The sequence below is a fragment of the Zootermopsis nevadensis genome, unplaced genomic scaffold (assembly GCF_977971745.1).
Source record: "Zootermopsis nevadensis isolate Lab colony 2312 unplaced genomic scaffold, Znev_1.0 Znev_ptg000025l, whole genome shotgun sequence".
Classification (NCBI taxonomy): Eukaryota; Metazoa; Arthropoda; class Insecta; order Blattodea; family Termopsidae; genus Zootermopsis; species Zootermopsis nevadensis.
In genome coordinates, this window is record NW_028259157.1 from 8,811,649 (window position 1) to 8,836,792 (window position 25,144).

At 39.8% G+C, this 25,144-nt stretch overlaps 1 protein-coding gene across 3 annotated transcripts in view; it reads left to right on the forward strand.

The window, feature by feature from the left end:
• Nucleotides 1–127: 127 nt before the first annotated feature.
• The window catches only part of Reg-5 (Rhythmically expressed gene 5), a 36,180-nt gene continuing 11,163 nt past the window's right edge, over nucleotides 128–25,144 (forward strand). Inside the window, exons 1-2 of one of the 3 annotated variants that reach the window (XM_087356173.1) lie at nucleotides 183–303; nucleotides 8,590–8,789. In XM_087356173.1, the coding sequence (XP_087212299.1) occupies nucleotides 8,679–8,789 (111 nt within the window). In that variant the 5' untranslated portion in view covers nucleotides 183–303; nucleotides 8,590–8,678. Of the gene's footprint in view, nucleotides 304–8,589; nucleotides 8,790–19,360; nucleotides 19,690–25,144 lie in introns of those variants that run through there. The other 2 variants (XM_087356175.1, XM_087356174.1) reach the window with 2 other exon arrangements.

The following is a 25,144-nucleotide window of genomic DNA, read 5'->3' on the forward strand; positions in this document are numbered from 1 at the left end:
TCGATAATCGTCTCTCCATTTAATTATGTTCATGGTGGGAGAATGCAAGGTGTGATAATAAAGAACATGTAGTGAATGGTTAGATTTTACGTCATATTAACTCATAGGAGAGTGGGAAGTGTGAGCATGAGTGTACCTTAATTTCAGTCATCGCGGTTGTGTTTGTTTTCTAGTGTAACACGTGTTCATATTTTCTTTCAAATGCCAAGAGTAAGAAAGTTTGCTTCAGAATCAACGTTTACAAGAAGTATATATGTATTTGGGAACAAGATAAGGTGTATTTCTGAACAAAGGCAGCCTCAGGTAATGTAACACAGTGAAAAACCTAACCTTATTCAACCGGGATCACAACATTCTTGGACCATGTCCATCGTCTGTGTTTTTAAAAAGAACGCTACGTTTCGGAAGTTGGATCTGCTTCCGTCCTCGGGTTAAAAAGGAGTAGGGGCGTTTACTCAGTTGAGTTCGATAGAAAGAGCTAACCTCAATCACTGGACCAGCTTCCGAAACGCAGTGTTCTTTTAAAAACATAGACGATGGACACAGTCCAAGTAATTTGTGATCCCGGTTGCAACACATCAACATCAGTACCTTTTAAAATTGGCTTAACCTAATTCAATTTTTGGCAATGCTGACTTTTTGTGTAAATGTGGGCAATGTAGATTCTATTGTAAGACAGAACAATAATTATGATAGTACGAATGATTTCGGCCAGTGTGGTAACACTGTTATTAGTTCAAATGTACTTTGTGGATACATAAGCAAGAAAAGAGACTGACAAACATTGTGGTGGCAATGTTTCAGTCTTTGAAAATACATTACAGAGGAAAGGTAATGTAATTAATGTAGTTGGTAGAGTTTTTAAATATGACTCTTCTGAAAGTTTTGGTTTGTTTACAAAATTAATCCAGCCTCCCATCGTAAGTATAAAAGATTATGAAGGAACAAGTGGTGGAATGATAGGTAGTTGTGAAATTGGAGACATATGATAGGAGGCGGTAGTGGATAGTCTTCTCAAACATTCGTGGCCTATTCGCCAGGCAGTGCGTGAGAACGCGAAGCTCTCGAAATCGCTGGAGAGGCACGTTCTACCGGGAAAATCGAACCGATTAGAGTCTCGGTTCCAGTCGCCCATTACTAATTACAGGCATGTGAAAATTCAGTGAAAAATTGTATGAAATGGGTCGTTGTTCACAGCAATATAAGGGCCAGTAGTAACAGGATGTCCGCCATACCCTAATGCCTATTGTTCTCTGCCATACAATACACGTAGTGTTAAACATTGCTTGAACGGGTGCGGAAATGATTGAGAGAATGAAACTACGGAAGTGAACGATGCATTTCCCGTCTGCCTGAATGGACGCCGTATTTTATAGAGCTAAATCAAAGCATTTTATAATCTTTCCCATGCCGCTGTATCCGCTCCTGTAAAGAAGTGTGAACGTACAGATGTTTGATGTTGATTTTATATTTTTTTGAATACAGTGTTATGGTCCATGTGACATCCCGTCAAGTTATTTTTCCTTTTAGGTCCACATTACTACAGGTTTTTGTATTGGATATTTTGACCTCATTTATATTTGCTCATACGTGTATGTTACATTTTATTAAGGTTATTAACCCACGTATCTCTAAAATATCATAGCTGTTACTTACGGAAAAGGGAAAAATAACACAAAGTTTCGGGCATTGCCAATGCATTTTTATTCATGGCGTAACAAATGTACTATGCAAATTATACTGTTTTAGATGAAGTCTGAAGGTTTCTGATGATGATGCGTTATAATCTGTAAAAGTGGTATTCTGGACGTTGTCAACCGTCTATATTTCAATAAAAGTACGTTTCGGAAGCTGCATTTTCTTCCGTCTTCAGGTAAAAAGGAGAAAGGACAGAAACCTTGTCTTCGGGGTTGTTGCGCTGGCGATGTTGGTGGAGGCAGCAAGGGCCTCTGAAACGTCGGTAAACTTCTACCAGACTACACGGCGCAACAACCCAGAAGACAGAAATCTTCATACTCACCGCTGTGAAAACCTCAAATCTTACGTGATAGTTACATTTGTGTGAAGTATCTTATTTTTCAAAAAGTGTGAAATTTTCTAAGGTATCTAGTTCCAAACATTTGCTCATATAATTTTAAATGTTAATTTTCATTCTTTGGAAATGAATACTTTGAGTACATGTGACTAATGTGTGGCCATAAACAGAATAAACACCACATACCACAAGGATTAACGTAAGTTCGAAGTGTTAAACAACAGTGTTGCCAGCTTTAAAAGTATGAACGGTCGCAAAAAGCAGGGTTTTCCGAAATTACACCAAACGCATTACAATTGCCTACATCAACGAAACCCATTTTTCTGTTAGTCAGTTCTGATAATAAAAGTATTTTATTGCTTTGATTAATATCAAATGGCGTTCATTTTTCTCTGAAATATCTCTTGCCTCACGCAGTAGGTCGATGTAGCTTAAGATCTCTAGACTTGTAGTTGTGAGGTGCCTGATTTCGCATTTTGGACGAATGATTGTCTAACCTGTGCATGTTTACGGTTGCCCCAGTCCCTCAATTAAATTCTTTAAAATAGGCCACGTCCTCCTTCTAAACCCAGTTCTTCATTTCACCACTTAGTGTCATCTTTGGATGTCATTCGGCACTATTTATATATTTATATTATTTATTTATTTAGTGTTCTGTCTGACGATAGGTCCATATGAACAGGATCCTTCCATCCTTTTCTCGGACTGGGACCTGTTCATATACGTTCTTGGCAGATGATCCAGAAGTGGTTTGCCATTGCCTTCTTCTGTGTGTGTTGGGATGCCACGGAAAAACCTGGGAAGCCCCCGGAGGAAAACTCCGTGTTGCCTAGACCACGGCCTTGCCCAACACAAGCTATAAATTCGGGCACCGCCGGGAATCGAACCCGAGACCCCAGGATTACAAATTTTGCACTATAGCCTATATGAACTATGCAGTTGACACAGCGTTTTTAAATAACCCAGGAAAAAGTCAGTTTCCGCGACGGGTGACTAAAAGATGTACTAGTCGATGTTTTGTAATCTTAACTTCTTTATAACAACACAATAATTTCTGTTAAAATTATAAAGGCTGTTGCATAAAATATGTAATTGCTGTACTTAAAGCATTTGACAGTTATTATATACTTTATAGTCTTCTGGGATCCTGTGTCGTGTCGTCTCGTTCAATAACTACCAAACTGCACGTCGAAACATCCCAGAAAACAATCATCTTCATAATCAACGCCATGAGAACGTAGAATTTCACGATATTTTGGAAATGAGTTTTTTTGAAACTAATGGCCGTTGCTTTACATTCTGAAGATTTTCACAGGTGAAAATGTCAGTACAGATTAGTAAGATATTTGAGATACTTAAAGTACCAGGCCAATTTTCAAAATAATGTCACAGTTTTGAATCCCAGTTTGCGACAGACCATGTGTGTATTTTGTTACTCATGCCTGACCAATGGACCAGGGCTGCTCAGTTCTTGCTGTAACCGACCGGATTTTCCCATTCGCCGTGTTCATATTACCAAACAAAAAGATTTACAGAAGAGGAAAGACGCATGTTTACAATGTCCGTCCAAACCTAATTTCGTAAAAATTTCTAAGAAACTGATTATTTCGTTTCTTAAAAATCTCTTTAAAACAACTGAAATGGTTTGGACATGTTCGAATGACAGATGAAACAAAGACGAAACGGTTTTTGGAAGATAGAGTTGAGGGTACCAGAACAAGAAGAAGACCTAGAATGAGCTACTTGGATACTAATTAGAGAAATAGGACAGGCGAAGGACAAAAGTTTAACGCAGATGAAATTCTTAGCAAGAGATAAGAAGGAATGGATCACTCACGTATCATCTGAGACATCAGTGACGAAGTACGTTGTATGCAGCTTGGATATTCTACAGCCAGAAGAATCAAGACGCTGTCTCCTATAATCAAAAACGTACACTTGACAGCACTCTTGCCTTGTCGCACACAACATGAGATGTTGAAAATAGCTGTTCATTTGGGTTCAAGTTCAAGGTTATTTAGACAAGATGTTTGTAACCACGAGCTTCTAGTTTAAGCAGGGGTGTACAGTATTATCTGTTTATCTCAGTTTTCCCAGATAAAAGAATCTTCATGAGAATGATTTAGATTTTTATGATGAAATAAGGTTTCGGACACCCAGCGGCTATACGTTTGGCTTCTATTCGAAAGTATGCGGGTCGACCTCCGTTGGGGGACCGGCTTTTCAGGGAGAGGTTCTCTTATATGCGTTAGTATGTGCAGATGAGTTCTGGGCCTTAAAACTCTCTACGAACGAATAAGAATGTTTCCCTAATCTTAAATTTGTACTCGCGCCACTATGTCGCATTCGAAACTTCATAATCTCAGCTGTTTATACGGCACTGTAAGGTAAAAGAATAATCAATGAAACGGCGAAGAATTTTAGTGATAATTCAGATTTTCTCGGCTTCAGGTGTAAAGATGGCCGCCTTCTGAAATGTTGCGCCGTGTAGTCTGGTAGAGATTTGCTGCTTTTTCAAAGGTTCTTACTGCCCTGATGATGGAGACAGTAAGTACCTTAGTAACGTCTGTCATGTTATTCGAGACCACATGAGACAGTATTCCAGAAGACAGTAATCTTCATGCGTGTCTCATTGAAACGGAGTAGTGACTGACTACAGACTGGAATACCTGGGTTTGATCCCTGATAGGGGCAAAGGATTTTTCTCTAGCCTCTGCGTCCACACCGGGTCTGGGCCCAGTCAGCCTCTTAACGGGGATCCTTTTCTCAGGGGAAAAGCACGATCAGGGCATGATGTTGACCACTCACAGCCACCTCGTGCCGAGGTCAAGAACGAGTGGAGTCATATCCCCCCCCAAGCGCCTTTATGGCGTGTGCCGAAGACGGCTTTACATTACATTACTTTTGTGTATTAATGTAGTTGCCATTATACAGAATGTCCCATTTAACCTGGAACCCGCCATGACAGCATGCCGTATCAGCAGCGAGCGAATTACCGATAAATGAGTTAGTCACAGCGCAGAACATTGCCGTCTCGTGCTGGTAGATGGGTCTTAGTAACGTGGGATACTCTGTACAATCTGAGGTTCTAATAAACTGGTGTTAAATATCTGTCTCGATTGGTTAATCCGTCACAAAATTTGGCGAACAACCAACGAATCCATTGGCCAGAACGATCAATTGGTTACTTTGCACGCGACGTAATATTCCTGCTCTTTGAACACAGGCCAAAAGGTACACCCCTGATTATACTGCTTGAGAGGACTGTGTTTTCACTGCGCATGACAAGAGATCTGTTCCTGCTGTTGCAGCTAGAACAATAGTGGGTGGAGCCATGCACTTCTTCGTAGAAAAGTGGCTCAAGAAACAGACTCTGTATCTATTCATCGTGACGCTAGGAAACCTGACATTTTATGAGGGAGGAAAAAATCTGTTTGTTTCGGCCAAGAGATTACAGGAAGAAAGGACACTAACCCTAAATCTGCACTTCGCTAACATTTCTTATCAAGCTGTAATGGCCGTAATCTCTCCCGGTTTCGAGTCCCAGTGAAGACGTTTCGCTCTGGTATTCGAGTAGTCGATCAGGCCCACGGAAAGCTTTCGGGCTTTAAAGACTGATAAGAAATTCAAGTAGATGGCTGTCTTCTGATTCAAATAAAAGGTATACACACACATAAGTGTATATGCCTTACTGAAGAATATTTTTTATGTCATGTTAATTCTTTTGCAGTATTTTAAGCGGTTTCCAACTTAACAAAATGCTGTTTGAGCGTAGAAAAATGCTTATGGATGTGTTCATAAAAGGGAAGGGATGCAAAATAAGATGCTTATTGGTTTTAGATACGCTTTTCTCTGCCTCCGCGAATCGGGCCGAAGAACTACACAGCTCGTCTTCCTTTTTTCCGTGTACCTGATGTCTGTCACCCGGAGGGAGATCCGGGTTTGTCGTCATCAGAGCACAGCAGACGGGCTGATGACGTAACTAGACTTGATATAGGTCAAGGTTGAGGAACGTCACAGAAATCTGAATATTCAGTCCGCGCGTTTGAGGGAACAGCAAATGACGAGTCACACTTTCAGTAAGAAATCTCTAGCACACGGACTTACTGACATCTCTTTGAGATTACAGGATCTCAACGCGACGAATATTCTGGGGTGTTGCGCCGTGTTGTATGGTATAAAATTGATTAATTTTTCAATTTAAAGTAAAAAAATTATATTTCTTCTCCTTTAGCAAGTGGTACAGTATTACAAGAATGTACGTGGGTCTCACAAAGCACATCGACGGGCCACGGGTTGAGAATTCGTGCCATAGTGATTCTCTAAATGTTAAATTAGCAGAAGAATGCCGAATGGTTAGCGACTGTGCTTCATATTCGGAAGGTCCTGGGTCTAAATCTCGGTTCTCAGGTCGGCTATTCTGACAGTAGTTCTCATAATTTCCTTCGTCTTTTTAGGCAAATGTCGGAATAGTGCCTTTACTTAGGCTACGATTGCTTGCTTCTTAATAATACTTGGGATGCCGACTTGTGCCAATGTTCCTGTTTAAAGACTTCTTGATATAGTTTGGTTCTTTTACTTTGTAATGATTTGTGAGCTTTAAGGTTTTCGCGACAGTGAAGCTATTTTTTAAAAAAATGTTTAGTTTGTTATCAGAATCTAGGTAAAACGTGAATTATCCTCCCATTTGTTTTATTGCTGAATATTTTAAAGTGTGTAAACAAGTAGAGGGTCATTACTCACTTGACCTCTGAATTTTCTACGCGAGACCTCTGACCTAGGGACCTTCGTAAGTGGCGGGGTTGCGCATGTGAACTTCAAGATTAACCTACTTTCCCTTGCATCTAAAACTATAATGCAGCACACTTTATAAACGTTGGTTGATGTTTGTCAACCACATACATCCGAGACTTACTTTAATTCACTTACATTTCTTGTATCTCTACTTGTGAATAATATTGATTCATTATTTAGTAAATTCTTTAATCTTTCTTGTTCGTATTTGTCGCGGGGCATCTCAGATTTTCTGGCACACGTCTTCTTTTGTTTTCTTTTATTAAATTTTCTCGATATACTTAATTTTAAAAGGTTGACTGAAATCCTACTGTTTGTGTGATGTGTTGAGTATTTTGGGCGTCTCAGTAGCTAAAACATTTGATGAATATTGACGTATTTCAGAAGAAGGTTTGCGAAGAGATTTTAATTTTGTTCAAATCGGTTTGTTACAACTATTATTTTGCGTAAGGATATGAATCGGTTTTTCACGTCTTACATTCATAAAAAGGAGAACCCTTTCAAAGAAAATTACTGTAAATCCCAACGAGATACATGCTTGTCACACAAATATTTCTTGCGATGAAATTTTCTTGATACAATCGAAGTCCGATTTTACAATATATAGTCGATACACGTAACTTGCGCATTTTCTCTCTCTTTTGTTATACATTTGTAAAACTGAAGAGGGTTTTAGTGAGAGGTGTTTCTGTATCTTCAAGGCAAAGAGTGGGCTTATAAAAGAGTTTGAAAGAAGAATAAAGTAGCAGCATGTTGCTAAGATAATTTATGAAAAGAGATTTCCGATGATTCAACCATACGTCATTATTACAAAAATATTATTACAATCGTCTTACTCGTTATCCTCGTACCTAATTCCTACAAAAAAAACTCGTTGGTTTCAAAAGCGCGTGCAACTTAAAATGAAAATATAACCTGTCGTTTGTTCGGGTGGCCATGTCCCCATTAGGAGCTCGTGTTTCCATGAACTGCTACCTGGTGTCATCTGCGCTAACCACAAATTACTGTCCGTCACAATGCTAATAATATGCAGATAACATCACTCGCGAGCTATTCATTTACTCCCTTATCTGTGAACACTGGCATTTATCTGTAGGATTAAAGCGATTTGGTCGGCAAATTAAATACGCCCATTAACACTCATGGGCGTCTGATGTGCACACATGATATTCCTTTGAAAAAGGGGAAAGAACCGTATCATGAATTATTCAGAATTTTCAATTTTTATTTACAAGGCGAAACTGCAAAAACTTCAAATTGTTGTAACAGCAAAATTTATATAAGGAACTATTTGACGTGCGTGAATAACTATATGTGAAAAATAACTGTATTCAAACAAACTGACGTTGTATGAAGATGGTCGTCTTCTGGGTTGTTTGTCCTTTTAGTATGGTAGATAACGGAGGAAGCAAGCACTTCTGAAACGTCGGCAGAATTCTACCAGACTACTCGGTGATATAACCCAGAAGATAGAAATCTTCATACTCACCGTCTTGATAACCTGAAATCTCACAGACTATCGTATTTTTAACATTTATAAATTACTTATACATAATTTTCCTCTTTTTTCGATGTCTACGACTCTTAAATAATAGGTTAAAGTTTATGGACATCAGGAGGTCAATATGCACTAGCAGCGTAGATTATGCCCTAATTATCTGGTGAAATTTCGGTTAAAATGTTGGAATTTAATGTTAGAATAATCATACGGCCTTAGAATTAGACATGCATTTAAAAATACACCTGTTTTTCTTTTCTAGTCAATAAATCCTCGGCGTAGAAGGTAAAAAGGTATAGCAGAGACTCTTTAGACTAAACTGGACCTGGGTATGGTCTCATCCGAACTAACATGGTGTACCCGATATCATATACTGCCGTTAATGGCAGGCCACTACGGAGGAATCCTTGGCATTTATTAATCATTATCACCATAGTACGTCGCCAATTGGCCACAAATATGGTAAGTTCTACCCTATCTGCTTAGTTGGCTACATAGATCCTACGCTTGTTAACATACCAAACACTTGTTGCTAACTTGCTAAGAATACAAATAATTGGCTGGCTTTCTAACTCGTTAACTTCCTAATTAGCTCTCTGACTTCCTAGTAGGGTTTTGTGTAAGACATCATGGCCAGTCAGCTGTTCAAAAAATTCTCCGTAGTTGTGGAAACCAAAGTTTCATAATCATCGTCACAGAACCTCTTCAATGTGACATCAGATCCATTAGTTTCAGATTTTAAATCATGTCACCATTTTTTCCATTGTTTTCCTTATGAGTAGAACGAACGTATCTACCTAATTTCAACTGTCTTAGATGTTATCATGGTAATGATAACATCGTTGCTTAGTTGTCTTCAATCCCACGTTCACGTATTCTCCTGTGAATACCTCCTCTCCCCCCTAATTTCTTCAATCTCTGAGAGCGAGAGACTGCGTTTCAAACCCATACATAACAGTGGTTAATTTTCATATACCTTGATAAGTAAGATATTTTATTTAAGAGAGTATGTCGAAAAACAGATTACATTTATATGATTTTTGGGGAGGGGGGGGGGAGTTCGGCGCCGTGTAGACTCGTCGGTAAATGCCGGCGTCTGGGAGAAACTGTCTCTGTCTTTAGCCCTGAAGATGCAGACATACTGTCCAGATCACTGAAACGAAAGTCGCGTCAAGTATTTCACTAATGATTTATGTTATCCTCGAAAATCATTGAATAATAAATATGTGAAGGTGTTTGCAATAATAAGTCTCATTAGTGTAAATTTTAACACATTTCAATTTCGTGTAAACAGACTGACTTTAGTTCTGTCTTGAGGTCCGCGAGTCGATAAGCGAGGATGAGATAGTTAAGAACCACGTTACGTATTTTGCTGTGTTCTAGTTTCGCGGAAGGACGCCTTAAGGTCCCGACCAGTTTTGTTGTCCCGGATTTTACAATATTTCAACTTCACTAATTTATACATGAAGTAGGAAGGTCGATTTTTACAAACCTCCTAGCTGCCATGGCTGCGCTTTGTAGAGTCATGTCCTTCCTTGACCCATCGCGCGGGTTTAACCGTGACACTCAAGGCTCCTTCTGACATGATCGCTGTATTACAAGTATGTCATCTGTTCCCCACCTCGCACCAGGATTAAATGTTACAAGATTTCTTCGAAACGTCTGTGTCTCATGAATTTGTTAAAGTCGGACATTTCCAAATATCTTACAAACTGGCGTACCCCACAACCATATCTGTCCAAAAAAGAAAAGTCTTAGTATAATACTTTAAGATGGCCGTCTTCTGGGTTGTTGAGCCGTGTAGTCTGATAGAAGTTTACCGACGTTTCTGAGGACATTCTTTCGTTCATCATCAGGGCGATGAGAACATCATCGTCCTGATATTTAATCACATTTACGTGGCTGTTATTTTAAATGAACTGCACATTTAAATTCTTATCATTATTTACATACTTATTTCTCTCCTTTGAGGTGTTAATAACATTTATCTGGAGTCCTTGGCTTTGTCGCAAAGAGGATGTATACACGCTATGTATATTAGAATTGCTTTCCAATGACATCATAATATTTTCCACTGTAATTCCCAGTACTTAGTGTTCTGTTATAAAAATGGAATTTCGATCTTGTGACCTCTACAAGCGTTAAACAATTTGTGACTCTGCAAAATTTGCACAGTAGTTGTGAGTCAGTTCACGGATACATTAACGCTAAATAAGTATTTCTATAGAAAGCGCTGATTCGTAGTCAATTCACTGCTCAACGTACAGAAGGCTAAAATAATTTAAGTAAACACGCATTCCGTATACAATGTGTTAGATTAGGAACTTACATCTGCATCAAATAGCATTATAACACGAATTCTTAAAATATTTTTAAAAATTTATTTTGAAGTTTTACATTGGATCTTCTTCGGTGTAGTTAGTTGAAAGACTAAAATGGTAATCATTCTCAAAATCTGTTGTGGTCGTGCTATATTTCTGACGTAGACTGATCAAGGAGGCCCCGATATCAGTCCCAGAGCAATCGATATGGAATTCGTGGCAGACAGAATTTTCCAAGATGTTTTGGGTTGTTGTATTCTGATAAAAGTCTACGACGTTTAAGATTTGTGTGGAATGCATACAGTGATGGTTTGCTATTGCAGAGTTAATATTAATGACCAACCCCCGCCATCATCGCCTTTCAATCCTCGACTGTCAGTAATGCATTCCGTTGAATGTACGAAGCAAAAGTTGTGTTTTGAAACAAACTGCATTTGGATGAAGGCCGCGTTCAGAAGGGTAACAATACCACAAGAATATTTTGTGTTTTGTTTCGAAAATTCTGCTGATAGCATCATAAAATGAGCATACAAAGTAAGAGTGTAAGGAACTGCTTTAGGATGCCTGGCGTCTGGGATGCTACGCCTTGTGGACGACTGCACTGCGCGTAACCTCAACAAGTTTCAGTAATCTTAGTCGCCGTGAAGAAGTCTCGTAATGCTGGCGTGCGCAAGATTTACTTTCGATTAAAAGAACTGTAGTAGATCGGCGAATAGCGAGATTTCAGGCTTTCGTTGACAGTACACAGAAGACTATGATGGATATCCACAAATTATTTTCTCCTATGCCACTCTTCCACACATACTTATGGGACACCACTTTCTACCGCGTAGTACACGAAACTTTTATTCAGTTCGGCTGTGCGTGCCATGTGGAATATATTTATTGGGAAGAAAAATGTCGTGGTAGGAGCACGAAGTTTGAGGGAATAAGGTTGAAAGCGTTCTGGGACGTTGCCGTTCAGTCTCGTGTTATTTGCTTACTGCCTCCATCGTCAGGGCGATAAGTGCCTCTGAATCGTAGATCAGTTACGACCAGACTACACAGCGTAACATCCCAGATGATAGTCATCTTCATTCTCGCCACCACGAGAACTGAAAATGTCACAAACTTTCTCTCTGTGCTAGTTGCAAGCGAAGTATAAGAATTAGGCAACTGACTTATTCCACTCCTGATTGGAGCAGGCTAATTTAGGTCACGGTCAAGTTCACTACATCGCATGGCAGGTTGTCTTGGATGTCAATGAAAGCACCACGGCCCACTTAGAACAACTCCATTTGAGACAGGTGAAACTCGCGTCAAGATGTCCATGTTGGTAGAACTGGATCCACCGATTATGGCCGCTGACCTTGTAGGGAGAGCCCAGTATGCGGACCACTCAATGAAGGAAGGAAGGACTTTCCGTCGGTCAGTACAGTCTGTGTCAGTACAGCAGTGTAGAAGCCTGATGATTGTTGTCTTGTGACTGTGCTGTGTTAACAAAATGCCACCTGTTCGTTGCAGTCTCCTCTCTGGTCATTGATAAAGCCTCGTATCACAACACTCAGACAGACAGACCACCGACGTCTTAATCAAAGATGGACGAAATGAAAGCCTGGCTATTGGAAATAAACATCCCATTTTGTGACAACGTGTTGAAAGCTCAACTGTAAGATTTAATCAAATTAAATAAGTCAAAGCACAAATATTATGTGACTGATCCTTGTCACGACTGAAATGCAGATCAGGCTTTATCACGCTAGGGCACGCGTGGTCACTAAGTCACACTTCGGCACGCTTACGTTATGTTACGTAAGGCTCGGATAATTTTGGCTATTTTGCAATAAGTTAAATGAAGTTACGAAAAGTTAGGATAGGTTGGATTAGGTTAGGTTTGGTTGGGTTAGGGTAAGTTAGGTTATGTTAGGTTAAGTTTCTTTAGTGGATTTTGTTAGCTTAGGTAACGTTTCGAAAAATTTTGTGACGTTTTGACGTTTATGGCTACAATTCGTCAAGCCGTTACAGTACGTCACGCCTAGTCACGCTTTGTCACGCTTTGTAAATATCCGTCACGTTTCGACACTTCTGGCCACAGCTCGTCACGCCGTCATAGTACGTCACGCCTAGTCACGCTTGGTCACGCTTAGGCACATTTTTCAAATTTTCGTATGATTTTAACTCTTATGGTAGTTTCTCGTCACGCATTTACACCAGGTCACATCTAGTCACGCCTTGTCACGCTTGGTCACGTTTGATCACGCTTTGTAAATCTTCGTCACGTTTCGACACATATGGTGATCCCTTGTCACGAAGTCAAAGCAGGACACGCCTTGTCACGCTTGGGCACGCGTGGTCACTAAATCACGCTTTGGCACGCTTACGTTATGTTCCGTAAGGCTTGGCTAATTTTGGCTACTTTGCAATAAGTTAGATGAAGTTACGAAGTGTTAGGTTGTGTTAGGATAGGTTGGGTTGAGTTAGGTTGGGTTAGGTTACGTTACGTTAGGTTTGATTGGGTTAGGTTAGGTTAAGTTTGTTTAGTGGATTTTGTCAGGTTAGGTGACGTTTTGAAATTTTTTGTGACATTTTGACACTTAAGGCCACAATTCGGCACGCCGCTACAGTACGTCACGCCTAGTCACGCTTGGGCACGTTTGGTCATGCTTATGCAGACTTTTCAAATTTTCGTCGGATTTTAACGCTTATGGTGAACTCTTTTCAAGCCTTTATAACAGGTCACGCCTGGTCACGCTTTGTAAATCTTTGTCACGTTTCGACATATATGGTGATCTCTCGTTACGCATTTACAGCAGGTCACGCCTAGTCACGTTTTGTCACGCTTGGGCACGCGTGGTCACTGAGTCACGCTTCGGCACGCTTACGTTATATTACGTAGGGCTCGGTTAATTTTGGCTACTTTGCAATGTGTTAGATGAAGTTACGACAGGTTAGGTTACGATATGTTGGGTTGTGTTAGATTAGGTTATGTTAGGTTAAGTTTGTTTAGTGGATTTTGTTAGGTTAGGTAACGTTTTGAAAAATTTTATGGTGTTTTGACACTTATGGGTTGCATCCGGAAGATCAGTATCGACGTAAAGGGCGAAGTCTAACGCTATGCATTTCGTGAGTTTGGATGCTTCTGTTTAAAGTATGATGTGGTATTTGTTTAGTTGATGTTTGTTCACACAAGACGTTATGTATGCAGCTCTCATGATTTATGAATCACTTGACATTTTCTCCTTTACTCCTGCCATTAACGGCCGAGGAAAGAAATACACTGACTATGGAACAGGCCCTGGAACTTATTCCTTCTGATCGTTGTTATTATTAGGGGAGTGCATTTTGAGTATTTCATGAGGAGAAAATGATAGATTCACGCGTGTATTAGTTTCCTGGTATATGTTAGCGCGTACCTAACAGAAAACGAGTTTTATTCATCAGAAAATGCTGTCTGTATTTGTAAAGCAACACTTCCTCATATTCTCACAAGTTAATATTCATTTTTGGCCATGTGAATTTAATTTTTAAAAATGGGAACCTTCCTCGAAATTTAACTGGTTGAAACTGAAGCTCGTCTAAATAATAATAATTCAGTCCGTACCTCAAAGAAAACACAACTCTTCATCATTACAAAAATCAAGTGGCCAATGCTTTTAAGGAAGTAATCCTTGTTTACAGTGAAAGTCATTCAAAAGCCGTAAGTACAATTTGAAGCGTGTGGTATATATAATTACCATTGACCCTTAAAGGATTATATGAGGACAACTTTCTAAAGTTATCGACGAAATATAAATTTTGTATTTAAATATAGCAAAATTCACGACGCTACATATTAGGCACCGCGCACAGGCTAAATGACTTCTATTTGCTCAGTTAGTTGTGTGTGTTGGCGGTTCGGAAAGCGCTCAAAGGTACAGCTGATTATGTAACAGACCAATCTGCATTTCAGATTGTTTCGGTTTAAGATGAACACAGTCACGAACATAAGGAAGACGCATACATCCCAGAATAGAACTACCCATGCAGGCTAAAATAAAACAGATACAAAGTGTAAGCGAGGAAAAGAAACATTAATATGCTATTCCAAGATAAGTAACCGATCTTCTGAACAAGAAATTTCAAAGAGGGGGTGCAACATATCACAAGATCGTAATAAAAAAACACCAAATGGCCCCTCCAGGTATGAAATTAGCTAAATCCTTTTTAATAATCTGCGAATACTGACAAGCTCACAAGTAATTGCTATTAACAAGTCAAAATTAACCATATTACAAACCATGAGTAATTATTAATACACAAGAATGGATATTAAAACTTGTGATCAACACTGGGTTAACCTGACTGTCATTAAGGGACGTGTGGTCACTCTAATTCCACTCTAAGATTCTGAAAGACGAAGCTGCAATTATAACAAACCGAATGTGGCGTGGAATGTGCATAAATACGAAGGATGAAATGAGAATGCGTTGTTTTCTTTAGCCCCAAATTACAAAATTGTGCTTCTGGGAAATGGTGACTCGCTTTACGAATTTCCTACAGGACGGTCCTCTGCCCGTTTCTCACGAAATGAGGTTTGATTGATAATTGAATCCGTACTCAGATAAAGTGCGTTGTGCATGGGTGTGGTAAAGATCAACGTGACCTGGTGGCATGTTTCTACGTGTTTACAGCTGATTTACTACCTTGAGTCGTTTGTGGTCGGAATTTCTAGTCAACGTGCTTTTGTCACGTGTCGAACCATGGGCGTCCTTGAGAACAGAACGTCCCCTGTGCGTTAAATTTTGCGAGAGGATCGGACAAATGGCTGCCGAAAGGTGGCCCCGGACAGGGTGACAGTACATTCTTCCGAAACTTTGGTATCAACCTACCAATCCACACGATGTTGCAACTCGCAAGAACATCAACATGCACATCGCCGTTCAGACCTTCAAATATCACTTCCCGACAGACGAGAATTACATGTGGAGGAACTGAAACCAGGGAAGGAAGAGATTTCTTGTGTGGTTTCTTTCTTTTAAGGAGAGTCTAACGTCTGTTCGATATCTCGAACGTCTTGGACGAAACGTCGCGGCCGATAAATCAGCACTCCTACTTCGTATTCATAAGGTACTGGGTTCAATTTCAATGTCCTGAGGAAATTTGTGGGTTTTTCCAGTTTCTCCTAGCAAATGCCAGAAATTTGGCCATGACTACTTCCTTCAATATCCTTTCTAATTAGTTATTCATTAATCGTCCGATCATTCAACGCTATTTATTCTGAGCAACTGACAGCGTCTGTAATAATAAACCACAAAGAAATAGTGTTTAGCGCCGTGTAAACTCGTGAGCAGACTAGATACCAACATTTCGGAGAAACATACTCTCTCCTTCTTCAGCCCTGAAGATGGAGACATCATGTTTCTTCGAAACTTTGGCATCTTCCTATAGGTCTGCACGGCGCCAAGACCCAGACAAACAATATTAATTTTCTTCACCGCCGTGAAAACCTAAAATTTCACAAGTGAGGCGTGTCTAAGGAAATTTCCGTAACTGCTGACACAGAAGTAGATGGAAAGTCTCTTGACCACGGCTTCTGGCTTGCTTAAATGGTCAGAAAGTGATGAGAATGTCTCTAAAATTTCACAACAGGTGAAGAAACACGGACTTGCGATTACTACTAAACTACGTATCGTCATCACAACTGAAAAAGCCTTCCGCATAGCAAGGGAAAGATTCTAGCCGTTTTCTTCTGTTACGATTACGTTGTCACCACCAAATCCTTCACAGCCAAAATAATAACCAACATTTCGTGTTCATACGCGTCGAGACGTCTCTGTGGTGCTGTGATTTGCAAGAATAGGATTTGGTGAGGGGCAAATTCACCGTGATAATACACCTACTGACTTCTAAAGCCTTCTTTACCAATGCATACTCTCTTTATGTAGGGTGTTTCAAAACCCCTGTGTTCCTGTGAGGACAAGTGTTGGAAGTAGGAAGTAATTCGGAAGTCCCTGTACACATTCACGATTCACGCCCTATGTGACGCACGTGACTTGTGTGTCACGTGTCTACATGCCTCTGACCACTACATTCGTTAACCAGTTGTGCCGTGTTCTTGCAAATACACAGGGACCCTTGAATCATTTTGTGTTTTGGTAATACGTGTTTATATCCCAATAGTAAATTGAAGATGGCTGTCTTCTGTGCCGTAGCGCCGTGTCGTCTGGTAGTAGTTTACCAACGTTTCAGGGGTACCTGCTGCCTCCGTCATCACGGCGATGAGTCCTGAGAGGTGATTCTGATGCTGTGAGCTTATTATTTGGTTTAAATATACAAATGATAAAATCTCACGTTGCAGTCTTGTTTCTTCGTACTACGCGCAGGTCTAAACCTAACCTAATCTAAAGTTCAGTGGTAACTGAAAATTTCACCTGCATTAAAGATCAGTAACTGTGTAACGATTCTCACTGTAAACAGTGATTATTTCCTTGAACAGCATCAATTTTTTTCGTGGTGAAGTGCTTTTCTTTTCGGTACGGACTGAATTATCCAGATGTTATGTAGATGAACCTTGGCTAGTTCCACCTCTATATGTCTGTGAGTAATCTTGCAAGTAGCCAAACCCGAGTGGTAAGCACTCCTGCTAAGTATTCGGGCCGTCTCTGGTTCAAATCTCGGCGCAGAGACCTGCTGTCCTGACTGAGTTTCTTTGTAGTTTTTCTCAGTCCCTTTAGGCAAATGTCATGATGGCATGAGAGATTGCGACACGACCGCATCCTTTCGTATACTTTGTTATTAATTATTCATCATTCCATCGTTCGGCGCTACACGCTTGCAACAGGAACAATTTGAACGAGAACATAATTCATTCATGAATATGGAAAAAAAATATAGGTGTTTTATTTATGTCGTCCATCCCCCGATCATTCATCACAGGGCACAAATAGACGAGATCAAAAGAACCGAGTATGTACGGTCATTCAGAATTTTTGCGTGTCTTTTAATTTCGCGTCGTCTATTCTGTCACATGTAAGGCAATTCCCAACACACTGCGTCTGTAAGGTAGCAAAATTTGGACTAATGTATATAAATTTCTTATTTGGTTTTGGTCGTAGAATCCAACCTTAAGTTACGGCACGTGGTTTTGGTGTCTGTATATTTAATTTATGTACGAGCTTGTACATAAAGCACTGTTAGTGTCCTCACGTATTCGCGGCTGGAAGAGTGTGGATCGTTACCTGTGGGTTGTGATGATTGAATACACGTCAGGAAATGTTACATCGAACACCACGTCGTTAGTGTTCTCTGTCTTATATAATTAGTGGTACACAAATACAAGATACGATGTTAATAATAATGGTCTCTACGTCACGAATTCGTAATTTTGTATTTATTAAAAAACAGTGAAAACAAAGTAGTTATTATCGCAATTAGTTACTAATTCTAGGTCATCGAAGAAATATAGTGTATTTTAATAGTGGACATTATCAGGAAATTAATTATTATCGATGTTGTTCTTCTGGGTAGTAACGCCGTGTGAACTTGTAAATAGATATCAGTGTTTTCGTAGAAACATGCATTATCCATTTTTAAGGCTGAAACTGAAATTCGTGATTCCTCAGTTTTAAATTATGGCCCACAGAAAGTACCGAACGATTCAAAAATTTATATAAATACTGAATTAGTATTCCAAATTTCATCTGAATGCAGATTGGCTTAGCCTCGTTGCATTTCCGTATTACGACAGTTCATAAGTTTTGTTTCTCTATCTTTCTTGACCTTTCAGGAATTTAGACATAATTTTAAAAGTAGTTTTGTGCGTCAGAGCAACCGAAATTATAGAGAAAGGTCCCAGAGTTTTTCGCACGAAGTTTTTTATATTAGGCTCTCGAAGGAACACTTAAACAAACTACGCGTGTCTCTCGTCTGTCCGTCCACTGATACAGTTTCGGTAAACAATGTAATTGACAAAGATTGAACGATTATGTGAAATTCGATATGAACAGAATGCAACAGGAGAGTTCGCCGACTTGTAACATTTATTAAACCGACTGTTATCAGCGATGCCAATACATTCTAGAAGTACTTGGTTGGAGTCCCTGTTGGACAAATGCTATCCTGATTGAAATAATTTCTTTAGTCCGTTCTTACATATTCTGGGGCAATATTGTTCGTTTCTTCTTGGCGTGATCTTTTAATCCCATTCGGCGCTAAGTAGTGCCTGTATTTGATACAGCCTCGTTGAATAACAAATATACTCTCATGCACAGAGTTCGTTCGAGACATTTCTCTTTCAATGTTCAAATGTAGTTCGCGTCATGATGTGATGTTTAACTTTATATTTTTAAGTGAATTCATCCAACTTTGTGGTCGAGTGGTTAGCACTCCTGCTTTGTATTTGGGAGGTACTGTGTTCAAATCTCGCTCTGTAAGCTGGCTATTATGGCTTAGAATATTTGTGGTTACCCTCAGTTTAAGTCTAATAGAGGGAGATATATTTTAAATTTTATAAAGGCAGTTACCTTTCGCATCCTTTTCACTTAATTATTTACTTACCATCCTATCAATATACGAAGAACCGAGAACGTCATTAAATAAACTAATAATACATAAGTGAAATCACATGGCCAAGTCACGGAATGTTGTAAAACTTATATTAAAACGCGAAATTAAAAACTAGTTAAAAACAGCAGGACTACTGTGACTCCACGTAGCGGTGAATATGTGAGGCTGTGCTGTATACATAGCAAGGCCTACTTACACATGCGATCAGTTGAGATTCCTGTGTCGTGGTCGAAGTGTATGGAGAGGGGAATGGTGCAGTCTTATTTACTAAACTGAGTGACTTCTATATTATTATAATTAGTGGAGGTTAATATTTAGATGGGAGAATTGTCTGTCAAGATTGTAATACATTTGACGTTTGCTTGATTCAAAATACGTTCTGTGAAGAGATAAGTTTAAAACATTTTAAAATGAGGCGTTCCACAGTTGTCAGTTGCATCTTGATGTTCGCCCTTGGTTGTACTAATGTCATGGGGTCAGCCATTCCAATGTGGGAATTTTTGAGCCGAGGAGAAAAGGTAAGTTTGCCAATATCACAGACATTTCGGATGCAACTCATAAACAGTATCTATGCTACTAATAAGTAAATATGCGACCTACAAGTCGGTGCGTAGTTTGACGGAGGAATTTTATTTTATATGTACATGCATATCCGGGCGAGTCATCCCCAAAAAAGGGCCCATCACGAAGGGCAGTTAAATAACTGACACTCATAATAAGCTGTTTTAAGCATACGACATGGACTTGTTCATTAAAGGGATTTTGTTTTGGGAAAATGTATAAAAAGTATCGTCTTTCAAATGAGAGAATAAGCAGTTAAATTAATAACTTAACAAATAATATCAATAACAAACAAACTAAAAATAGTATGGCCTGTAATAATTCGTTGTGGATAGAACTTTGTAATTGTCACCTGTTCAAGTTATCAGTTAATCAGATTTTAAACTCTCCGATACAGGAATGATCTATACTTGATCGTTCAGATGTTTGAGTTCTTCGTATCCTTAAAATTGAAAACGTCCTCTGATGCTTTGATTATGTCGGTTGTGGTCTTGTAGGTTACCAGCGTTTAGTAGGAACGGATTGTCTCCATCTTCGGGGTTGAACCAGTCGAAGTATGAGTAGTGATACCTCCCAGTAGAAGTTAATTTTATAAGATTTGAGTTTCTCGTGTGGTTATGATGTGGGTTTTCGTCTTCTGTACCGTCTTGTTCGCGATTACTGCCGTTCCAGAAGAACATATCGGAGAAATCTCACCTTTAAGAAGAATTAGACATGTCTCGGTGTTTCCCGTTTAAGTGTTCCGCTTTCTCACAACAGGTATGGGTTCAATCTGAGGGCAGTTCGTGTGAGGTTTGTGATGGAAAAGTGACACTTTGACAGGTTTTTCCTCAGTATTTTGGTATTTCTCAGTCGGTTATAATTCGCCAGTGTTCGGGTTCATGTATCATCACAATCGAATCTCTTAAGCGACTGTTTCATCCCTTCCATAAATACAATAAAACAAATGCTTACGGGCAAATGTGGTCAGAGGGTGTGTAGATACGGCATTAATGGCGTTTGTTTTTAATTTTCGGTCCTTTAACGGCTTTATCCCGTTACGTGTTTATTCTCTGAATAGCCAGCCCACTCTAAAGCTAAGGATAGTCGAGAATGCAACGGTACTTCGAAAGCCTTTGCCACGGAGACAAAGCTGCTACGAATGTAATTATTTACGCAAAACCTCGTTCCTTCCCTAAGTTGAGTCCTGCAACGTGAAACGTGATACCTCAGTCAATATCGTTTGAAATGCTGTCGGCCGTTTCGACGACTGTTTTGTTATCCATCATCAGGGTCAGTTACATCAGCTCTGATGATGGGGGCAAAGACAGTATCCGAAACTTTTTTTACAACGCTATTTTCACACACGACGGGTAGCCCGAGAAGATTCCATTGCATTTAGTCTCCTTGAAAGCTTCAGATCGATGTAGTGACAGACCGCGGACTGAAAGACTGTGATTCAGTCCACCCCAGGGGCCAGCATTTTGACCTTTCTTAGTCCCACATTACCGGCCTTATACAGCAGGTACCGAGGTCGCTTTCCCAGGGGTTAAAGTAGCTGGAGCGTCACTCATATCTTGTGCCGGTATTCAAAATGCGCGGATTTATGCCTCCGGTGTCCCACACCTCTTTGTGGCGTGGTGATAACTAAATACCAATGATAATTTCTCTTTAACCATTTATGTCATGTACAGTATGTCCAAAAAAGATGTATACAAATTATAATACGGAATATTAACCTTGTGTTTACATATTTTTTTGGGCAACCTGTATATAAAGTACCGTCCTCGGGAACCCACTGTTGTTTTACAGATCAGTACATCTGGAAAGGCGATTATCCGCTTTTGTAAACAAATGGGTTATATGGAAAGACAGTGGTGTTTCCAGTACAAATAGATTCGGCCCTTATTTGTATTGTGCAATTTAGAATGTGTTATTGATACTGTGGGCTGGCGGCTAACACGAACACTCCGCCCTCGATATCTGTTAATTTTTAGCAGTGACTGAATTACCGTTCGTGTATGTCGAATAACGCCGGTTCATTTCATTTTTTTTTCTCCTTATGTTTTCTCCATCATCAGGGCGATCATCACCCTGATAATGGAGGCAGCAAGGGCCTCTGAAACGTCTGTAAACTTCTACCAGACTACACGGCGCAACAACCCGTAAGACGACCATCTTCAAAAGTCGAGAGCAATATGTGAACCTGTTTGCAGTGGTAGGCGTAATTTGGCACATAATAAATCGCTACGGCTTTTCAACAATTTTCTGTCATCTATGACATTGCGGCTGTCGAGTCTAGAAAAGTTGAGAACCCCTGGATTGCAGACTTCGTGCTGTGTTCTTTGTACTGTATGTAATTGAAGCTGTTACGTCCGTGGTGTTTTAACCGGATCCATTATCTTCACAGTTAGCTCTGACGACTGAATCATGTCTTACAAGTATCATCAGGGAGTGAACAGAGAGATTATATTACCCAAGGGACGCCGGTAAAGGTGCCTGCAGTTCTTATCCTTGATTAAACTGACTCCAAGACTCAGGCCAGAGAATTGATGCGGTCTACGTTGTTTAAATACAAATGGATCCTGAAAGCAAGTAACAGTAGCGAAAGTGTATTGAAAGATTATGAGACACGCATATTAATAGCGAGAAACGTTCCTTAGATGGATTCGGACGTAATTCGAAATGTTATAGGTTAGGCTATTAAACTTTGGCGGGTCTATGCGTGAGGGGTACAAACATCTTTTATAAATCTTTTCTCTTCTCGTGTGTCATTGGAAAAGAATTGGGTTGTAACACAGTGTGGACTTTTAGGTAGATTGCCTAGTGTACCAAGATGGAGACTGCGCGTTTCTATGGCCACGAGAACCACAGATCTCGCAGAATTGCCCCTTGTTTCGAAAAAAACACGAAACTTGGTTTCTTGCTCTGAGGGTAAGACGGAGACTGAGAACTTGATAACGAAGTATCGAGCGGTGACGTTCTTGAATGGCGTCCGTGAATATTTGTATTGCATAACAACAGGATATTTATGTAAGTAAAAAAAACTACCCCCCCCCTCCCCCAATAAAGACCGTAAACCATGTAGGTCTGAAGGCTAATATTATGTTTCCACCATCTACTTGGTCTTCCAACTGCCCGTTCTCCAAGATATCCCAGCCAATATTTTATATGTTTCTCTTACTTCTTCTGTTTAGACTGATATAATAATGTATCATTGATACTACAGCCTATGTGTAATGGTTGCTGTTCTATATAAAGCAGGCACAGTCAACCTAGCGACAATTTCGAATCTTTAAGCTTGGGGACGTTGGAAAAGGAGTTTTATTTAGCGTCGTCCCATTTATCGTAGGATCGGGACATGTCAAGAAATGTGAAAGGTATTTGAATGGGGGATTGCTGTGTTTGTAGAAATCGAAGTTACGAATGTGTAAGGAAAACGGTGAAAGCTGGAGGTAAAGAAAATTTAGGGTAAATTTAACAGTACTGTGGGCTAGATAGGGGGGCGAACTGTGGGCCATAGCCAAGACACATAGACACCAGGGTAGTGGTTGCTCATGTACAGGTCTGAAATTTGAAATTCTCGTGGATGTTAAGATTCTGGTTGGTGACGTAGTGGAGTCTGTCTTCAGGACACGTTTCTCTGAAATGTTAATAAACCACCTACAAGACCACATTACGTCACAACACAATGCCAAGATCGATACCTGTATGGACGATTAGTTAAAATTTTAGGCCTATGATGAAATTAAATCGGCCTATTATATAATATTCGGAGATTTAAATCGGAAAATACTACACATGTATTGGAACAGATTTTTAAAATAGGAGACATTTCCCAGTATAAACATAAATACAGAAAATATTAGCAGCTGTTAAAGGTTGTTTGTCTGCAAAGAGTCCTATATAAAACGAGGTGTATGTTTATGTTTAGTCACAAGGTTGCAAGGGAAAATAAGAATGGTTTTAAATAATTGTTTGAACATGTGGCCAAAAATTCAGGTACTTTGCGTCAAAACTGATATCTGTGATTAAAATGAGAGCAGAATGAAATCTGGGATTAATTACAGTTGCTGTCATTTGGATCAGCATCTTTTATCTTCGTTCGTCTTTCCTACCTAACCTAATTTTTGGGATTTTACAGATCTACATGGTTTTGTCTGGTTTATATGGTTCTGTAACGTAGTCTTCCATTTCCTTCAAAATAAACCATGGCCTCCGCTCATCAATGTTTTTAAGACATAATATCGAAATTCTGTAACAAACTGCTGAGGAACCAGCTGTTTCTTCCCTGCTTTGTGAGGAATTGCAGAAGACATTTTTGAAGCCTGTAGAAGGATATTTTAACCCAGACATAACCGTGGAAATGATAACCTCGAAGCGTGGAAAGCCTCGTCCCGTGACGTCTGAGTGAGTCATGTGTTGCGACCAGTAAGGTGGCACCAAAGCAAGCAAGTCGCTGCTGTCTATTTCCAGATCTGATTCACTAGTCATACCTTCTGTGGTAAGTCTTAAAAAGGCATTGTCTGTCATCCATTTTTTCACGAAAGTTAATCGAAACTTACAAACTGACGGCGTTCCGCAGAAACGTAGGTTTAGCCATCAGATGACGTAAGGCTTAAATGAATTTTGAAAAGTTTATCTTAGATAAGTTGATAGATACTGAGATGCAGAAGTGCTCCCCTTTTATGTAACCCGGAAATTCTTTACCTTTTTCAAAAAGACTTGCCATTTAGCCCCCATTTCAGCTACAGCCTTTTATAGCGTAGTGGTAACTATTGTTTTAACAATAAGGAACCCTACATTTTGTATTTCGCATGAACGACGAGGGAAAACATCCATGCCTTGATCGGGATTCAAACCCGCGATCCCAGTGTCAGAGCGATCAAGACCTATGTCCCAAACCGCGCTATGACTTGTCCTCGATTTATTTACAAAATATATTTTGGGGGGGACACACACATAAGGAAATTATAATACCGTAATTTTGTATTTCTTTTATGAAAAGAAAGCTGTCGAATTGGCTCTGCGGGGTTCTGTACCATGATGAATTGGCAGGAATTCTTACTGTCTCCTCCACTTCCGTGATCATTGTTGTGACACACCCGGTAGGGGAGCGGAAGCCCGAATGCAACAAACAAAAGCACTTTACTTTCTAATGCGCACGTAAGGATGTGTAGTTGCGGGACGCAATGGGAATTTCAATAACAGTCCTGAGTTGAACACTGGACATAGTCCAATATCTCATGGCTCTGTTAGTGACGGCCTGCTTTCGACTCTCCGAGACTGTTTTGACTTTATTAATGATGACTGATGGTGCAAGCAGTGAAGTGCTGGATAACCAGGTTTTATTTCCCAACAGAGAGCGGTTGTCCTGTTTCACACCACTTGCAGAACAGTTCTTACCCCTATACTTGAAGTCTGCAGACAGGT